The 17944-nt window shown below is 45.7% G+C and overlaps 1 protein-coding gene across 7 annotated transcripts in view; it reads right to left on the reverse strand.

Annotated features, from left to right (window-relative positions):
- The window catches only part of rims2a (regulating synaptic membrane exocytosis 2a), a 126015-nt gene that overhangs the window by 98001 nt on the left and 10070 nt on the right, over positions 1–17944 (reverse strand). For all 7 annotated transcript variants that reach the window (XM_077013092.1, XM_077013091.1, XM_077013088.1 and 4 more), the window contains exons 3-6: positions 16832–16864; positions 15980–16090; positions 12145–12382; positions 3794–4083 (exon numbers count right to left, since the gene is read on the reverse strand). In XM_077013092.1, the coding sequence (XP_076869207.1) occupies positions 3794–4083; positions 12145–12382; positions 15980–16090; positions 16832–16864 (672 nt within the window). The remainder of the gene's footprint in view (positions 1–3793; positions 4084–12144; positions 12383–15979; positions 16091–16831; positions 16865–17944) is intronic.

A 17944-nucleotide genomic window follows, 5' to 3' on the forward strand; every position in this document is an offset into this window, starting at 1 on the left:
AAATTATAAGTAGAGGAGAATAAACGTTTGCCCTGAAAGCGAGTGCAATGTGCTTGAATTAATGCGTTTTTTTGTGCTTTCAATATTTAAACAGATTTGTGCTAGCGCCCAAGCCCGCAGAACCAAGCGTGACAATAGTCACTTTATCCCAACCTAAATCATATATGTAATCTTCTTCTTACTTAATTAAAAATGAAGTGAATGGGAAATTTATGTTAAAGACCATTTAGCGATTGTGATAAATCGTTTAAACGAACCCCCTTGCCCCTTCTTGGGTTTTTTCTATTTCTGCGTTAATAAGATTTTATTGATTTTGACAAGTATCCCCCAGTCGCAGTTGGAAATTCCCTCGCAGGTCAAATTTGACCAGCATTTTAAATAATCGCTGCTAAAAGAGACAGGTGCGGGTGTGATATTAGTAATATTCCGCTAATAATGGTTGCACCAAACTCGCAGGTGCAGCTCCAGCATCGCCCTAAACGCTTCTCTCTCCACGCGACACAGTTGGACCCAGTTGGACCCCCGAAACACTCCACCGTGCCGCATCAGCGTTTCAGGGGCAAACAGTGTTTTTGCTGAACCTTTAATCGTGCTCCCTCAACTGCTACAAATAAAAAAAACGACACGAGCATCAAAGTAACTACAAAAATCTCAATGTGAGCCATCGGTTTTGTCAAAGCGCACTCAGAACCACAAGCTGTGCCGGCTGGACATCACGTTTTCATCTTGCGCTAACAAGCCTACACTATTTTTCCGAAAAAAGGGAGATTATGTGCTGATGTGCAAATAATAAATAAAAAAATAAATACATTTGAAAGTAAAAAAAAAAGTGCGAAAGCTTGAGAAACGCCACAGCCGTAATTAAATTTGAATCCCAGCGCAATTGTGGTTGTTTCATTAAAGCGCCTCCCTGTCCTGGCGCGCTATCAGTGTTGGTGTTCACTCCAATGACACCTCGGAGACCAAGACAAATTAGGGCCCCTTCTCACATTATTTCAGCATATAAATAGGGCTGTCGGCGCGTTTTCAGTGGAGGAGATCGGGAGTTCATTTAAACATTCTTTAAGATGAATGAACGACCGGCCGGGCCCGGATTTATCAGCGGGCTTTTTCCTGGGACCGTCCAAACGTGGTTCGTTCACTGGTACGTTAACTGAACGGAGGTCAGTCAGCACCGAGATCTCCTGCAAATACGAGTAGAGGTCTTCTAGGGCTCACTTGGACCATGCAAAACTGCAATTAATGAATACAGAGTGCTGAGATAATAACATGCTTGATTTATTCGTTCGAGATCAGCTTATTTGTGGGCTTTTGCTACCATATGAATGTGACAAGCCCTCCAGTTTTGTGCACTAATAAATTGTTCATAGAGAGCAAGGTGTCCTCGTGGCTCTGTGAAACAGCAGGGTGAGATGTGAGATTCTGGGAAGCGTTTACAGGAGGCTGCTGCGCTCTGGTGTCTTCTGTTACATAACGCTGTGGCGGGCTGTGATGAAAGGGGGCACTGTTTCAGAGCCATATGGTGCGCAAGCCTTCACCCTCTCACCTTTCTGCCGGGGAGAAGCGCTCGCAAGCCCGACCGAACGAACAATATGCATACTTAATGGTGAGGGATTCTGGACGCAATAATTCATGAGCCCAACCCCGGTGATCTAAAAGAACACTCGCTCCTTAACGGTGGTGTGTGTGTGTGTGTGGTGTGTGTGTGTGTGTGTGTGTGTGTGTGTGTGTGTGTGTGTGTGAGAGAGAGAGAGAGAGAGAGAGAGAGAGAGAGAGAGAGAGAGAGAGAGAGAGAGAGAGAGAGCGTGCATGCGTGTGCGTGCGTACGTGCACGAGATTTTTATCCAATATTCTGGCCTAAAGTTGGAGGTTACGCTTCCTTAGTACAAACTGCTTAAATGCAACAAGTTGTCGGGAGTTGGGCATGGACGGGGCGGGGGCAGAACCGAACAGTCCCTGTTCCTGCAGGAGCGGCTTCACCACACGCCTCCATCAGCGCTCTCCTCACCAGCGCCGTCACAGGAACTACAGCAAGCTTCGGATCTGGCTACATACATTTCAGAATCTCAACTCTGGAGCGACCACACAGGCAGTTTCCTTTTCTCTCTCCATCTCTGTGTTTCTGTCTGCTCCCCCCCCCCTCTCTCTCTCTCTCTCTCTCTCTGACACGCATGCACCCAGGCGTCACCCGGCCTTCCCTGCGGCGTCCCGCACGGCACACTGCCCACAATCCCCCGTGTCCCGCAGCCTCGCGAAACATGGGATCGATGTGCCAGGCAGCGGGTGGCCCGGCTACAAGCGTGCAGACATCTGTTTGCATGGAGGAATCTAATCAAGACCGGTGGAATTACTGCGCAGGGCACTTCACACATGGAGCTCTTGGAGAGGGAGCATGCGCTGTCCACAGAGAGGGCACAGAGACCCCTTGTGGTCAAAAGTAGAAAGTAATGCAGAGCAAAGCGTATTCCTTGGCGTCAACTACATAGCCGGTGTTTACTGAAAATGTAAAAGTTGTCCAGTAAGGAAACACTTTCTCTTCAACTGACATTCAGGTGCATAGATACCACTCTCAATCCTTGTGTGTGTGTGTGTGTGTGTGTGTGTGTGTGTGTGTGTGTGTGTGTGTGTGTGTGTGTGTGTGTGTGTGTGTGTGTGTGTGCGTGTGTGTGTGCTTGTGTGCTTGTGTTATGCACACTTGTGTATATTCTTTGCTTGCAGTGGGTATTCAACTGTAGGATCTGTCTCCCCTGCAGAGTAATTTTTTGAGGACATAAACAGTGAATCTCGGGTGTTAGGGTCCCGAATATCTCCTGCTTGTCTGAACCCTTTTTCCTGCTCACCACTTATTTCTTCCACCACAATATATGATTCCTCGGAGAACACAGGCATCTTCATATAGACATCATACACGTAAACAACTGAGAGGTTTTCAAACTTAAAGCCAGTCTCTCTGAGGCTATTAGAGAATAACAAACCCCAGTACCTGTAAATCCAGCAGCTACACACCCATTCTAAGAATAAAATTGAACTAATTTTAGTGCCATTATGCTGCTATTAGTTGTGTCTCAGTGTGTATCACACAACAACTCCATCAAAAAGCTTTGGTTATTTAAAATCCAAACCTCTGACTCCACACAGAATCTGAGACAGGGTCAAACCATCTCCAGAGTCTGAGACAGGGTCAAACCATCTCCAGAGTTTAGGACAGGCCCATACCATCTCCAGAGTTTAGGACAGGCCCATACCATCTCCAGAGTTTGGGACAGGGCCATACCATCTCCAGAGTTTAGGACAGGCCCATACCATCTCCAGAGTTTAGGACAGGCCCATACCATCTCCAGAGTTTGGGACAGGGCCATACCATCTCCAGAGTCTGAGACAGGGTCAAACCATCTCCAGAGTTTAGGACAGGCCCATACCATCTCCAGAGTTTAGGACAGGCCCATACCATCTCCAGAGTTTAGGACAGGCCCATACCATCTCCAGAGTTTGGGACAGGGCCATACCATCTCCAGAGTCTGAGACAGGGCCAAACCATCTCCAGAGTCTGGGACAGGGCCATACCATCTCCAGAGTCTGGGACAGGGCCATACCATCTCCAGAGTCTGGAACAGGGCCATACCATCTCCAGAGTCTGGGACAGGGCCATACCATCTCCAGAGTCTGAGACAGGGCCAAACCATCTCCAGAGTCTGGAACAGGGCCATACCATTTCCAGAGTCTGAGACAGGGCCATACCATCTCCAGCATCAGTAAGGATATATCAGAAACCAAGAGCCCAGTCGGCCCTCACCTGTCAGCCAGGTCGGCGGCACGCTTCAGTCCGGAGCTGTTGTCAAGGGAATGCTGGCGGGTGAGCCCAGGGCTCCTCCCTCGGTCCCCGGGAGGCCCCTGGTGGAGAAGCGAAACCTCCTGCAGTTTGGCCTTCTTCTCCTGAGGAGCCTCTTCGTTGCGCCTGAACGAAACCCCTCGGAAGTCACTGGAGCTCGGGGGCACTGTGATTCCCGGGCCGCCATAGAACCAGGCCCCGGACTTGGTGAGGATTTCCTGTTGTTTTCTGCACAAGTTGCATACCCACATTACCTGATAGCAAAAAAAGAAGAAAGAATGTTAGCTAACATCGATAGGGTATGGATAGGCCTTCATTATATTACAAGAGAGCAAAACCATGAGCCAAGGTGGAAATTCACAGCACAACACGAGCAGTTAGGGAGTTGATCCAATAACGGCGATTAGCCGGTCTGTGTAATGTTATATGGAGCTCTGGATCTTTGGGACTTTGCACAGTGCAGCTGCTGCCAGCTACCACTGACTGTCATGGTTTTGAACTCCGTTCCTCCTTCACATGAGATGAGCAAGCCGCCGATACCGTTGTTGTGGGAGGGGCCGCTCGTTAGCCCAGAGCTGTGGGAAAGGTTTCCATAGAGACTCCGAAGCCAGAAAGCCAGAATCAAGACCCTGTGTTTATTTCCTTTCAGGATAATGCAATTAGCGGCAATTCCCACAAGGAGGCGTCAGGCTAAAGGAAAATGGCGAGGTCGTGACTGGCGATGTGAGCAGCGGCGTTTGTCCAGGGGGCGAAGCTTGGTGAGGGTCTCTGCATGGAATGACACTGTGAGCAGCTGTTATGTTTCAGTATTGGAAAGGAAGCACCGCAGGGTCCTAAAGCCCTCCTCACAGTGACAAGAGCATAACATAGACAAATCTAAAATGATAGATTAAAAACTAATCTCCAAAGGATACTGGGGGGGGGGGGGGGGTTAAAAATGACTAGAAGTTACAAGAGAACCATTAGCATAATCTCTTTAACACAGTGTTAATTATTTCCTATTAGCAGTAGTTTATGGCAGTGTTAGAGTAATTTTGCAAACATAGACATGTAAGCTGGTTTACCCTATCAAGTGTGTTTTGTGTCTGTGTGTGTGTGTGTGTGTGTGTGTGTGTGTGTGTGTGTGTGTGTGTGTGTGTGTGTGTGTGTGTGTGTGTGTGTGTGTGTGTGAGAGAGAGAGTGGTAATGTGTGTGTGTGTGTGTGTGTGTGTGTGTGCTGGGAGGGTGGCATATGGCATTACAATCATGGAGTAACCCTCTCATTTTGGCAAAAAAGGCTAGTCTAGCTTGTAAACACCAGGATAATTCCTGTAACTGTGAATGTGACTAGCATTGAATGAAGCAATCTGATGAATTAAATCAAAATTCTGTTAGTGCAGTCTTATTTGCACATAATTATATTACTGCCAATTAATTATTAACATAAATCACATTATTTTGGATGAAATGTCTCTTATGTTCCACCAGAGAAAAAATAAAAACTGGATATATGAGAGAGAAACGGAGAGAGAAAGATGTGCAGAGATGTATCCCTTCAGACTGATGAAGGCATGTCTGGTATCAGGGTGATCTAGCTGGAGAAAGACGCCCCCACCACATATGCAGAACACCCAAAGGGATAAGACGCTTGACTGCGAGATAGCAGAGATGTAGTTTTGGGTGACAACGGCATAAGCTGACTGCGCCCCCGTGAGCCCCGAGCTTTGTGATATCATGCCACTGCCGAGGGAAGGATTGTGCTTTAAGCTTATGGAGTTTGAATGTTTAACCTTTCCTTTCTTACACGATGAGCATATACGTTTGAAAAATGGGTTAGGCATGGCCATTCTGGAGATGTGCTCGGGCAGTGAGCCAAACAGCCGGACTGGTGGGAACGGTTGATTCTCTGTTGTCGACCAGCCGAGCAGTGAACATCACAGAGAATGACCGTTGTCCTGCTTCATCCCATAATAAATGCCACCAAAGACTACACTGGTTTAGCAGAGAATACCAAAGTGCACACCAGTGCAAGGTCATCACCTCTAGCCTGTAACCTAAAGACCTCACAGCCCAAGAGTCACAGCAGGGTCATCACCCTGAGGCCTGCCACACTACCACAGGTCCTCTCCGCATGGTCCATGTAGCGGTCATTAATCCGATCTCTCCAACCCTCCCAGGGTGCAGCCCGGTTCTTTCAGCCACCACCTGGGCTCGGCCACCTCGCACACTTTAGCCACAATCACAATTAGCACCGCGGCTCCTCTCCCTCTCTGTCTGTCATGGATCATTAAACGTGCCGTGTGCCCAGAAACCACCCAGAAAGCCCCTTCTCTCCCTGAACGCCCGACGCCATATCCACACTCCCCACCTGCAAGATGAACTGAATAAGCACTGGGAATAGTCCCAAAGCCTCTCCAGACAGTTCCTGGGTTTTTTTTAAATAGTAGTACATGTCTAGAATGTCTTTGAGTGGAGAACCAGTTCCCAGACTAGAATTGATGCAGTCTACCCGGGTTACATGAACATGTGACTACGTGGGTTATATGAACATTGGGCTACCCGGGTTACGTTAGCACCCCCGCCGTTCAGAAGGTGTACATCCAGGGACTGATCTACAGTGGAAGCTTGTGGAGGAGATATGCAGGACAGAGATGCATGACCACTGTTCTCCACCCCTCCGCTCACCCTCCTCGACGTCTCTCCTTTTCCCCTCATCCCTCTATTCTACTCCCCCGTCCTCCCATTCCTCCTCTCTTTCACAGCTCCCTCTTCCTGAGTTTGCACATTTCATAGTCATTGAACCCAAGTCCAAAAATAGACTCCTATAATGGAGGGCCACACACACACACACACACACACACACACCTGAAAGAGAAAAAAAAAACTCTTGTGCACTGCATTAATGGCTGATTTAGCCAATAAAGCAGGACCCAGTGTCTGGCTATACTGACAGATGTTGTTGACCATCACATTTTACATGCTACTAACTTGGTGTACCTGACGTTGGTGTACGTAAACATAGATTCCATTTTAGCCTCCAATTCATGCAAGCTGGTTGTCAACATCCCCCAGAACTGAGTAGGTACTGCATACATCTATTAGTCTTTGGATTAATCCAGATCCATTTCTCTTTTTTTTTTTTTGTAATATTGGTAGGAGCTCTCTTAGAATGGCATGTGCCACCATGCAGTGAAAGGCCAGCTGCCATCTAATGCAGTGTTTCCCAGCCTCCTTCAATCTCCATACGAGCTTTCATCACATCACAAGGAGTCAAAAACAGGGAATCTTACCAAGGCAGGGCTGGGAATTCGGCAAAAGTGTGACATTTTGGAGGTACCCAAGAACTGAGTGGGGAAACAGCCTCAATATAGAGAGCGTTCAATTTCTGACAGGGGGTTAGCGCCCTCTTGTGTACGAATATCCATACTACCATATTGCGTTTGAATGATTCCTCTCTGGTCGTAATCAAATGAGGCCAAAATAACAGATTCGGTGAAACAATGACGATACATTGAGGTATCGAATCGCACGGGCTCCTCACCTACACTGAAGTAAATCCAGTCCATGAGAATCCCGTAAGCAAAAGTGAGTCGTGAAGAAAAAATGCGTTCACTTTAGCCTTTAATCATACTGTAACACTACGTATGAGTTAATGTGTGGATTAATCGAGCTATTCGAATGGCGCAGTTTGCCGTAGGCCTATTTGAATGCATTTTTGTGATAACCATTTGATTTTGTAGTATCCACTAATCTTGGTAAAGTTGCTTACAGAGAGCAAATCAGGTGTTCTTAAAATGTTCTCTTATGAGCAACATCCACTTTTAGCGCCACATATGTTTGAAGAACACTAACGATTTTCCTCGTAGGCTACTCTCCAAACCACGTGATGTGTTCTGTAGCTACAATCTAGATCTCCACTAGGTAAAACTTCATATTTAGCAGATACAGATTCATATTATAGGTATACTGAGTACTAGAGAAATTCGTTTGTTGAGATATGAGAAGGCATCAGTGATGTAGGTGTAGTGATCATGGAGTAAGTAGTTTGTGTAGACCAGGGGTGCTCATTACGTCGATCGCGATCGACCGGTCGATCGCGAAGGAAGTGTCGGTCGATCGCGAAGGAATGTGCGTAGATCGCGTCACATAAAATAGTAGTAGATGAATCGCACATCTGCACTGACGGTTGTATTTTGATTGACATTCACGGTAGCCAATCTGCAATCCACTCAACAAATTACGTTCGCCCCCCCCCCCCCCCCCCCCCCCCCCCGCTCAACAAATTACGTTCGCCGCCACCCCGGTAGATCTTTCTGACTTGGTCATCTTATAAGTAGCTCGCAAGCTGAAAACTGTGGGCACCCCTGGTGTAGACTATAGAGGTTAATTCTGCGCATATATGTTGAGTCATTTCCATATGAACTGGTTTTACATTTCAACCATAGACACTAGCCGTTATTTTACTCAAAGTGGTCAATTATATATTGCTATAACGATAGATTATATACCTTTTTAGTTTCATATCACATTTAAAACGAGTTTGCACAGACATTATATTGTTCTGTATTTGCAGCATTCGTTTAATAATAGGCCCAACATGTGAACTTCAGTGAGGCTATTATAGCGCCCTGACCTACACCGTACGTGCTGCTTCACACATTCTTAAGACCCGTCTGAAAGCTTTGATGTTAGTGATAGAAACGTGTTGCAATCAGGTCTTTTTTCCGTTAGCGTGTTCAGTGTTCCCCCACAGACACAAGCACGGCGCAAGCGATATTGTCCGAGACGGCATCAATATTTACAGGTGGCGGTGTCTGGCGCGGCGAGCGGAGCTGTTGGGCGGGGAACACGATAGCCAAGCGCGCGGCCTCGGCGCGTGGCCTGCTCCAGCGCGCGACCTCCGCGCGCGCCATCAACCAGCTCCGGAAATGAGACCGCGCTGAATGGGCACGAGCTTCCGCCAACAAATTAGGGGAGCAAATACGGCACAACACATTCATACCATTCAGACACGGGATGACAAATGACTTTCAGCATTTCCGTTTATAAATTAGAAACAAAAATTGCACCTTGACATACTGTATCAAACAGTACAACTGGGTCTGACCCCAAAAGATACAATTCAAAACATGGTAACTTGGGACGCTATATTAACATAACATTAAATACTAAAGACAGTGTTCTTGACCTTATCAGTGCACTAACATGGCATTAGCAATGTCAGCTGGATTTACTAGAAACCTTTTCTTACAAGAAAGAATGCTGATTCTTGAATATCTGCAAAAAAAATGTAACACACCCCACCATGCAATATGTATTGGACATTTGATAACTGCAGCACACAATGCATGACTACACCTGTTTTTCGCTATCTGGGCGTACTGAGCAGCATTCTCAGTGCTGAATGAGATCCGACTCGCAGGGAACCACCGTAACCCAGGAAGACGGGAGCAGGTGCCAGCGCACGCTCAGGCTGAAGCCCCGCCTCCTACGTCTACTACAGCAGCACCATCTGGGCCAGGTGCCACCCGACACCGTGGGCACCGTGGCGCATTCAGAGGGGCTGGCTCTGTGCCAACATGAGGGCTGGGTACGGCCAGCAGGCCACTACAGCTGCCATGGCACTACAGTGTCACAGCCACAGGCAGACATTACGTACCTGCGGTGTACAACTGGCGTAGTGCAGGAAGATGCACTAAATTATGACACTATAGTACTAAAGCAGCCAAACTCCCAACATGACATCATTATATTACTTGTGTGATGTAATACACAGTTACAACATATATACTTACAGTTATAACAGACGTACAGTTTAGTAAGTCTAGGGATACACCATACTGACACTGAAGGACTAATGGCAAACATGAGTGAGTGAGCTCACCCTCTGTCAGCTTGGCCACCTGTCGTTGCCTGTGTGTTTACACTCGAACACACCAAATACACTACAGCTGATGAACGACAGCTACGCCTGCACAAAAGAAAAGCTTCAAATGAAGCTAATTTTCTGAGTACACGGGTGACGGTCGGGCAGCAACGACCAATGACGCCATCTGACAGCCAACAGTCAGGTCAGTGTGTCCCTAGCATAAGACAGCCCACGAAACATCATCTGAACTGTTAAATCTATTGCTTAACCAAACCAGTACGTATTCAGTATATTACATTATTGTACTCTTAATTTAACCAGAATCTCTGCCTTACATCTGTACTACATTGCAAAAATGATCCACTGCACCAATAAAAGTCCTAAATCATGATATGAGGTCACTTTAATGTAGTCCTAGACTGTCACAACTTGTCCCTGGAGCCAAGACGAAGGCCTCTGTGCAGCTGGGTTTAAGAGACAATGGCATGTTGACAGGTTCAATCCAAGAAGACAGACCCTGATAGGAGGTCAGAAACATGGCAAACAGACTAGACAAACTCAGGGACTGAATAACAATATCAAGGGCCAACAGACCGGGAAGCGATTAACAGGAGAAAAGGCTCAGAATGGCAAATTAACAGCAGACAAGACTTGGCAAAGGCAGGGACACTGGGAACAGTTAGCTGCAACAATAACTAGACGGCAGTGCGTAAGCGGTGGATAAGGCGGGGCCGGTGATTAGAAGGTCAGCTATTCAGAACGGCAAGGCTCATAAAGAGGCGTGGCCCAGTGACGGAGGAAGGCTCATAAAGAGGCGTGGCTCAGTGACAGAGAAAGGCTCATAAAGAGGCGTGGCCCAGATGGCCCATGATTCAATTCTGATTGGGTGGATGCTACATTACTTAACACACTATTGTGAACATTTGTGGACTTTGGTGAGAGGTTTAAGACACAACACTGGTACGTGCAGCTTGACTTCTGTTTCTCTACTTGTTTTAGAGCATTTGTGGTTGGTTGGTTGGGTGCACCACACACACATTGTGTCCTTACGTTTGCATGGTCCCGATGTTACACAAATGCGAAAACCAGTAAAAAATAGCTGCTCACAGAACACTGCCCGTACATCAAGTAGAGAAAGATGGAATATAGTTCCACCATGACAGTCTCTAACCCGTGTTTCAAACAAGTCTCATAGGCTCTAGACATGAAGGTAATACACCAAAGTCACACTGAGAAGGTCTCTGGGTGGAAATGAACGTACCCCATGACAGCAAGTACCTAGTCAATACAGTATCAAGCTCTTGTTTCAAAGGTTCAGTTTGTCCCAACAAGCTAACTAGATCAGCTGGCATTAGTAGTGATCATAGTAGCATAATAGTTACAATCAATCACTGATGGTGGTATTAGTGTATTCATTCAAACTCTCCTATTTTCATGATGGGACCTCTCTGTATGCCTCATACCTTTTCAAAACATTTCCCACAGAACATTTCTCCATAAATGTGCGTAATAGATTGATGAGATCAATGAGAAATAAAGAAAAAAGATGCTAACCACATTTCCTCCTGTTGTTCCACAGGGGATACGGGGAAAGAGAGGAGGGTCTGTGAGGGGTATGCAGACGCAAACACACACCATGGCACAGCTGTTTCAGAGCATAGAGCTCTCTGATGCACAGTGATCAAAACACCTACTGCAGACTAGTTGTAGCTTGAAAAGAGACATGAAAAGGTTACACAAACCAGTTATTTCTGTGCTAAAACACCCATGTTCTATGGCGTATAGAGAGCTTCATTTCAAAAGAAAAGCTACTGTTGCCCTCTTGTGGTCATTAAGCAAACTGCACTGGTTAGAGAGACTTGAGTTGCATCCTTCTGAGCCAGCAGGGTTCAGCTCAAGTGAACAGCCATCAAAGTCTCTGTGACTTGATCAAAACATTCAAGTCTAGACATGCCTGTCTGGCCCATCTCTCAAAGAACTCAAGATACACCAAGATTAGTAGAGGTGCCAGATCAGAAACACAATTCATGAACAATCAAAACAACCTGAAAGCTGATTTCTTTGGTCATCATTTCTGAACGGAAAAAGCATCTAAAAGTGATCTCTAACACTAACTATATTATATCCCATTAGGGAAACATATGGTAGTTACACAAAAGACTAAGATCATGGTCACAATTCAATAGAGAGGTTAAACTGAATCTGGACTTAGTATCTCCAAATGTAGGCCTGTTTTGGTAAAACGAAATGACTGATTGACTGATTACAGCTTACAGCTTACATCAGGCATACAGTACAATACAGGAATTGAAAATTAATAATCAAGTTGCCTGTTTAAACAAAAGTCACACCACTCTCAAACACAGGAACCAGATTTGCAGTCAGAAAGTGCATGTGACCTTTCAGCAAACGATTCCATGGTGTGGCCGTGAGAAACGCCTGGCACTGAGCGCCTACGTGGTCGTACCTTGTTGGACCGGAGAGACACCCGTCCCCCACAGCGGGCGCAGAACTTGGTCTGGCAGTATGAACACGGATGGCCGCAGCCGTCGGCGAACTTGGTCTTGTGGCAGATCCCGCAGGTGGACACTTCACCCTTCTGCTCCGGAACCGACTGGGTGGACTGGGCCGACTGGGCCGACTGGGCCTCCTCCCCCATCCTCTTCACCTGGTCCTTGTATGACTCAAACTGCTGGTGCAGCTTCCTGTGGGGAACGCCAAACAACCCATCAACACGCAGCCGCTAATGAACAGCATTCATAACCCCCCCCCCCCCACCCCCCCGGGATGTAAGTACTTTGTGAAAACAAACCATCAAAAAAAACGTGTATGATATACTAACTATCCACTTTATTAGAAAAACCTACCTTATACCCACACTCACCTGGTACCAGATTCCTCTACATGTTCATTTTATGGATGTACAACCAATGGCTGTATGTCATGCACAGTTTTTGACATGCACAAATTTTCAGTCACCCTGTTCATTACTGAACACCTTTACATTTATTCCAGTGAAAGTTCTGATAATGTGGATGGAGTTTGTGTATAATACTGTGGAAACACTAATACGATTAAGAATGACTGACTGAATGTGATGACAACGTGTCTGTCAATAGGGTCACTCCCCTCAGATGGAGGCCACTCCTCTTCTCAGAGTGGGAGGTGCCCGGGGGAAGCGTCAAGCAGTAGCCGAACCCAATTCCACTTTCTCAGGTTCCTGGTTGGTTAATGAATCATTTGCACCTGTGGTTCTATTTCAGGGCCAGGTGTAAGCTGACACCGACCGTGCCCTCAGGTGGCAGTACAGTACATGCTACGCTACGCTAGAGCCAAGCTCTCACGCAACAGAGTCTGTCGTAGTATCAGCCATACATTTATTAATTTACTTGTTTATTTATAACGCAAGTTTATATATGTTTGCTATTATTAATCATTCATTGTTTTTACAGGGTTCTAGTCATTTGTAATCAGTAACATTTTTCACACGTGGGCATTTCATACATGCATTACTCACACTGGATACATGGAAATATCACATTATTTAGTGTGAAATCTACATGGTAGCTCCATATTTTAAATACAGCACAAGGAATATGTGGTAATTATATCTAGTTTTTATAGACTTTTTACATATGAGCAGATAATTAATATGTCAGAAATGAAAAGCAAACTGCTCAATTCTACTTTAATCAATTTGTCACGTAATCTCCAAGAACTGCTTCATGACGTTATGGGCTATAGGTAGCATTACTCATAGTAAAGATCAGAAAGGGATCAATCATGGTGTAACTTGTAATCAAACCATTAACCCGAGTGACAATAGTACTATATTCAACATGGACTCACATGAGCAGGGCTCTCAAGACTCACGCATTGAGCGTGTGACACACGCATTTTACCGTCTTCACACGCTCACACGCCACACTTCCGATTTCACACAGCGAGAAAAAAAAATCTAGTTTATTTACCTCCGATCCATATCTATATCCGATCCATATCTCCATATCTATGGATTACCTCGATCGCGATATACTACCCCCCCCCCCCCCCCCCCCCCGCTCAACAACTTACGTTCGCCACCCCCCCCCCCCCCCGCTCAACAATTAACGTTCGCCACCGCCACCCCCCCGCTCAACAACTCTCACACTCTGACATGAATCCAAAACTTGAGAGCCCTGCACATGAGTATTATTGTAATAATAACGGTGGCCTAAAGGCACCTGGTTGATAAGTTCTTACTGGTATTAAGAACCTGAGAAATGACTCTCTACAAATGGAGCAAGAGTTTCAGATGCAGAGTGTCTTCACATTCCTTAGTCGTGCCTTCCTGCACCATGGGTCAGAGGTTAAAGGTCAGGCTGATGGAGTGGCAAATCTGTAACCTATCAACCTATCATCAAAATGGCATATCTATGCATTTTCCATGGTCCACCAATGGTCCACCAGGTTTTGGCCCCCATATCTGTTTACACAATAGGATTTAATATGCTGAATAATTGAGTGTGCCTTCCCCTTTACCATGTGACCCGTCATGTGTGATAACCAGGAGAGATCAGAGGTGTTCCAGACCTGTTCCATCCTTGTAAGGCCTGACCATGTGACCAGCCCTTTACCTGTATGAACACAGGACATAGCCCACTGGTCTTTACCTGTCCACTTTACTGTGATTCATCTATTTGGTTAGGTTTACGACAGAACATTTTAAGTCACATAAAAACGGCTGCTAGATTTCTAATGTCATATTCGGGCTGTTGACTAGTGAAGGAGTCAATTTCATTTGCTTTTGACTCCTACTCCTCTGACCAGCCCTCCAAACTTTACTGTGCTCACAGAACAAGCTGGGACCCTCTCAGCTCTCTTTCGTGGTCTGTTCTAACCCTCCGAAATGTGCAAGGCATTTGACCGCCATTAGCATTCATCGTCACGTGAAACGCACAGCCAGCACAGAAGCCATCTCTCTCCCTTCTTCCTGGATCATCAAACCACACGCCCAACTGTCAGGCTCCATTTACACCAAAACCTCCCTTGCCCCTCCCCCGAGAGACGTTCACCCCGCCCCCCGTCCCACGTCCGGCACCACCCCTAATCCTGAACAGCCTCCGGCCCTGACATGAGAATAACCCAGTGTGCTCCAGAGGACAGGTGGCAGGCAGGGCTAGAGGGTAGTCTCGGGTGGCGAGGCGGGCACGTGTGGCACTCAGTCCGCCTGTAACCATACGCCATGTCTCATAGCAAACAACACACACACCACACTCCTGTCTCATAGCAAACAACACACACGCCACACTCCTGTCTCATAGCAAACAACACACACACACCACACTCCTGTCTCACAGCAAACAACACACACACCACACCCCATGGCCAACACGCTATAGTTGGAGGAGTACGGCTGTAACCCGAGCTGGCGCTCTGGTACCGGCTCCCCATACGACTGACAGGGGCATGACCCAGAGACCAGAGTTCAACCTGATGTTTATGCCACTCCCACAGGCTTGCATATGGTTCCTACAAAGTCATATACAGTATAAGTCTTACATTATGTATAGACATTAAATAATGCATGAGGTATTATGATCACATAGTCGCTGTTTTTACTTCTGGTCCAGGAACAGTTTGGGGAAGGTTTGCTTGCACCTCACACATCTAGGCTACCTTGACAGTACAGTTAATAGTACCGAGCCTTGCAAGTGGATTCAGTACCATTAAAAGTATTCACTTGGACTGAATTAAGCTGAATATTTATACCTATTATAACAGCTTATAACAGCTTTCAGTCTGTGAGGTATGTTTCTACCACCGATTGTTCATTAAGGGGTCTGTAATCCAGAAAAGGTTCATGTGAGGCTAACTGTAAGGCAACCGTGTCCTAGTTAGAGCACTTGTACCTCACACAGTGTAGTTGTTCAATAATTTTGCAGTATTCTCAAAATATTTCCTAACCTAAATAAATTAATTCATTAAATCAATAACAACAAATAAGTTAATTCTGAGGGTCAGTCGTTTAAATTATTACTCTGCAAAAAATATTAACGTCGATCCAGAACAATATCCAGACCAATCAGATTACTTTTAAGGTGTATCAACATTATTACAGGGCACTCTATACTGTATTACATCTATTTTAAATACTTTTAATAAATATATTACTTATCTGTTAAATTTTAAAATTTAACAGATAAGTAATATATTGGACTTCGACTTCAAAAACAGAGTTGTCAGACATACATAGACTGCCTGCTGGGTAATGTAGTTTTTGCTCAAGTGAGGACATTGACAAGTCTTCTGTTTTTACTTACGTTTGCGGCTCCTTGGGAGGTTCTGTTTGGGCCTCATTCTGAGACTTTGTCTGGGGCTGCAGAACATTATTAACCAGATCCGTGATCCCACTAAAGGGACCTTTGAACCACCTGCACACACAAGCAGGACAAGAGCGAACCTGGGAGGGGGTCTGGGGTCAGAGGTCAGAGCGCCTGTCGCTAGGGCAAGATCACTGCACACCATACTGTGGGGTAGACAGGAAGGCAGCCAGCAGCTACACAGAACACAAATCTGAGGCACATCCACAATGCTCACACCAGAAAGAGAGAGAGAGAGAGAGAGAGAGAGAGAGAGAGAGAGAGAGAGAGAGAGAGAGGGAGGGGGTGATAGAGAGCAACAGAGAGAAATAGGATAAAAGATAAACAGAGAGACAAAGATAGAGGAGGAAAAAAGAGATGGATGGGGAGATAAAGAGGAAGAGAAACAGACAGACAGAAGAGGGGGGGGGGGGGGAGTGAGAGAGATTAAAGGAAGCAGGCAGCACCTGTATAATCAGGGCTTCATCAAACAACCAGATACACCACTGCCATATGTTACACAGAGGAGGGGAGATCAAACACAGCATCTCTCCGCAACAGCCGACCGAGAAGCGGGAAAAGCGGAACAGAATGCATCCAGCCTCCGATTGGATGAAGTAAGAAGCGGTCACTAGCTCTCTTACACAGCCAATAAAAAAGCCACAACAAACCATAGCCAGCCAATCACCAGAGAGAGGAGGGAGAAAGAGCTGCCAGTCACAGAGGAAGCCACACAAAAAAAAGCATGGTGCATAGACCAGTGAGAGGGCAGAGGGTCAGAACCTGGTCCTCTCTGTGCTAAGAGGTACTTACTGTGGTGACTGAGACTTTGGTTCCTCTTTAACCCTAAAAATAAAAAAGCGACCAACTCAGTGGAAAAATAACACAGCAGAATAATAAAACGGAAAGTCTAATGTTACATTTTTTGCCCGTTGGCTTGTTTCTGAGGTTAAATGAAACCATGGTTAAATCAAAAGATTAAGGTAACCACTAACATCATGACAGCATTACAATAATGTACAAATAAAGTACAAATGCAATCCAATATCATCATTAAAAATGTACTACAAAACATGCAGAAAATAAGCAGTACTATCAATTGAAATAGCAAAAATGGATTAGGTGAGATTTCAATGAGTAAAAAAAAAACACACCCACAAAAAATTAAATAGACAACATGTAAAAAAAATGTAAGTTCACATAAATTAAATCAATAATGATATTAAATAGCAGCTCATCACTGGGGACAAACATTTCTCAGCACCTCTGCAACCACTCATACCCTCCAAAATGTAGTATAATCCTGTGTGACAATAAATCATTTTAAAGAGATTGCTCTCTAAACACCAAGCCAGGAATCCTTTATGTGCCAAATGTGACCATGCCAGAGAAAAGTTACAATACAACACAGCAATTGTCCATAAAATATACTAATTCTTTTAAGAAAACATTGCTTATAAAAGCACTTATTTAAATGTTAGGGTATGGGCCAAAGCTTCAAAGAATTCTCTCACATCATTTTGAAAGCGAGTTGAATCATTGTGGCGATACGGCAGGGTCAAACGTAGACATGGTCTCGCTCCGAGGTCCACGAAAACCCACAGAAGGTGATGGAGGTGATGGAGGTACGCTCGCCTGCACGCGTTTCTCATGAACCTGTAGCATCAGCTTCAAGCAGCTCTTTTAATATGCATGATCCGGAGTAAAGACTTTACAGCACTGCTTGCTACAATACTGCCATTTGATATGATGACTCGGGCAAACAGCGCCCTCTAATGGACAAGGGGAGCACACATCTCTTGAACCCAAGTCTGGGACTATTGGGTTTAGTGATGGGAAACGCCCACCGACACTTGCCTTCCATCAGATGGAGTTACGGAACAAATGAAGTTGGGGAATGAAGATAGGTGATGATAATGGTGCTGA

Source organism: Brachyhypopomus gauderio, chromosome 7 (assembly GCF_052324685.1).
Source record: "Brachyhypopomus gauderio isolate BG-103 chromosome 7, BGAUD_0.2, whole genome shotgun sequence".
Classification (NCBI taxonomy): domain Eukaryota; kingdom Metazoa; phylum Chordata; class Actinopteri; order Gymnotiformes; family Hypopomidae; genus Brachyhypopomus; species Brachyhypopomus gauderio.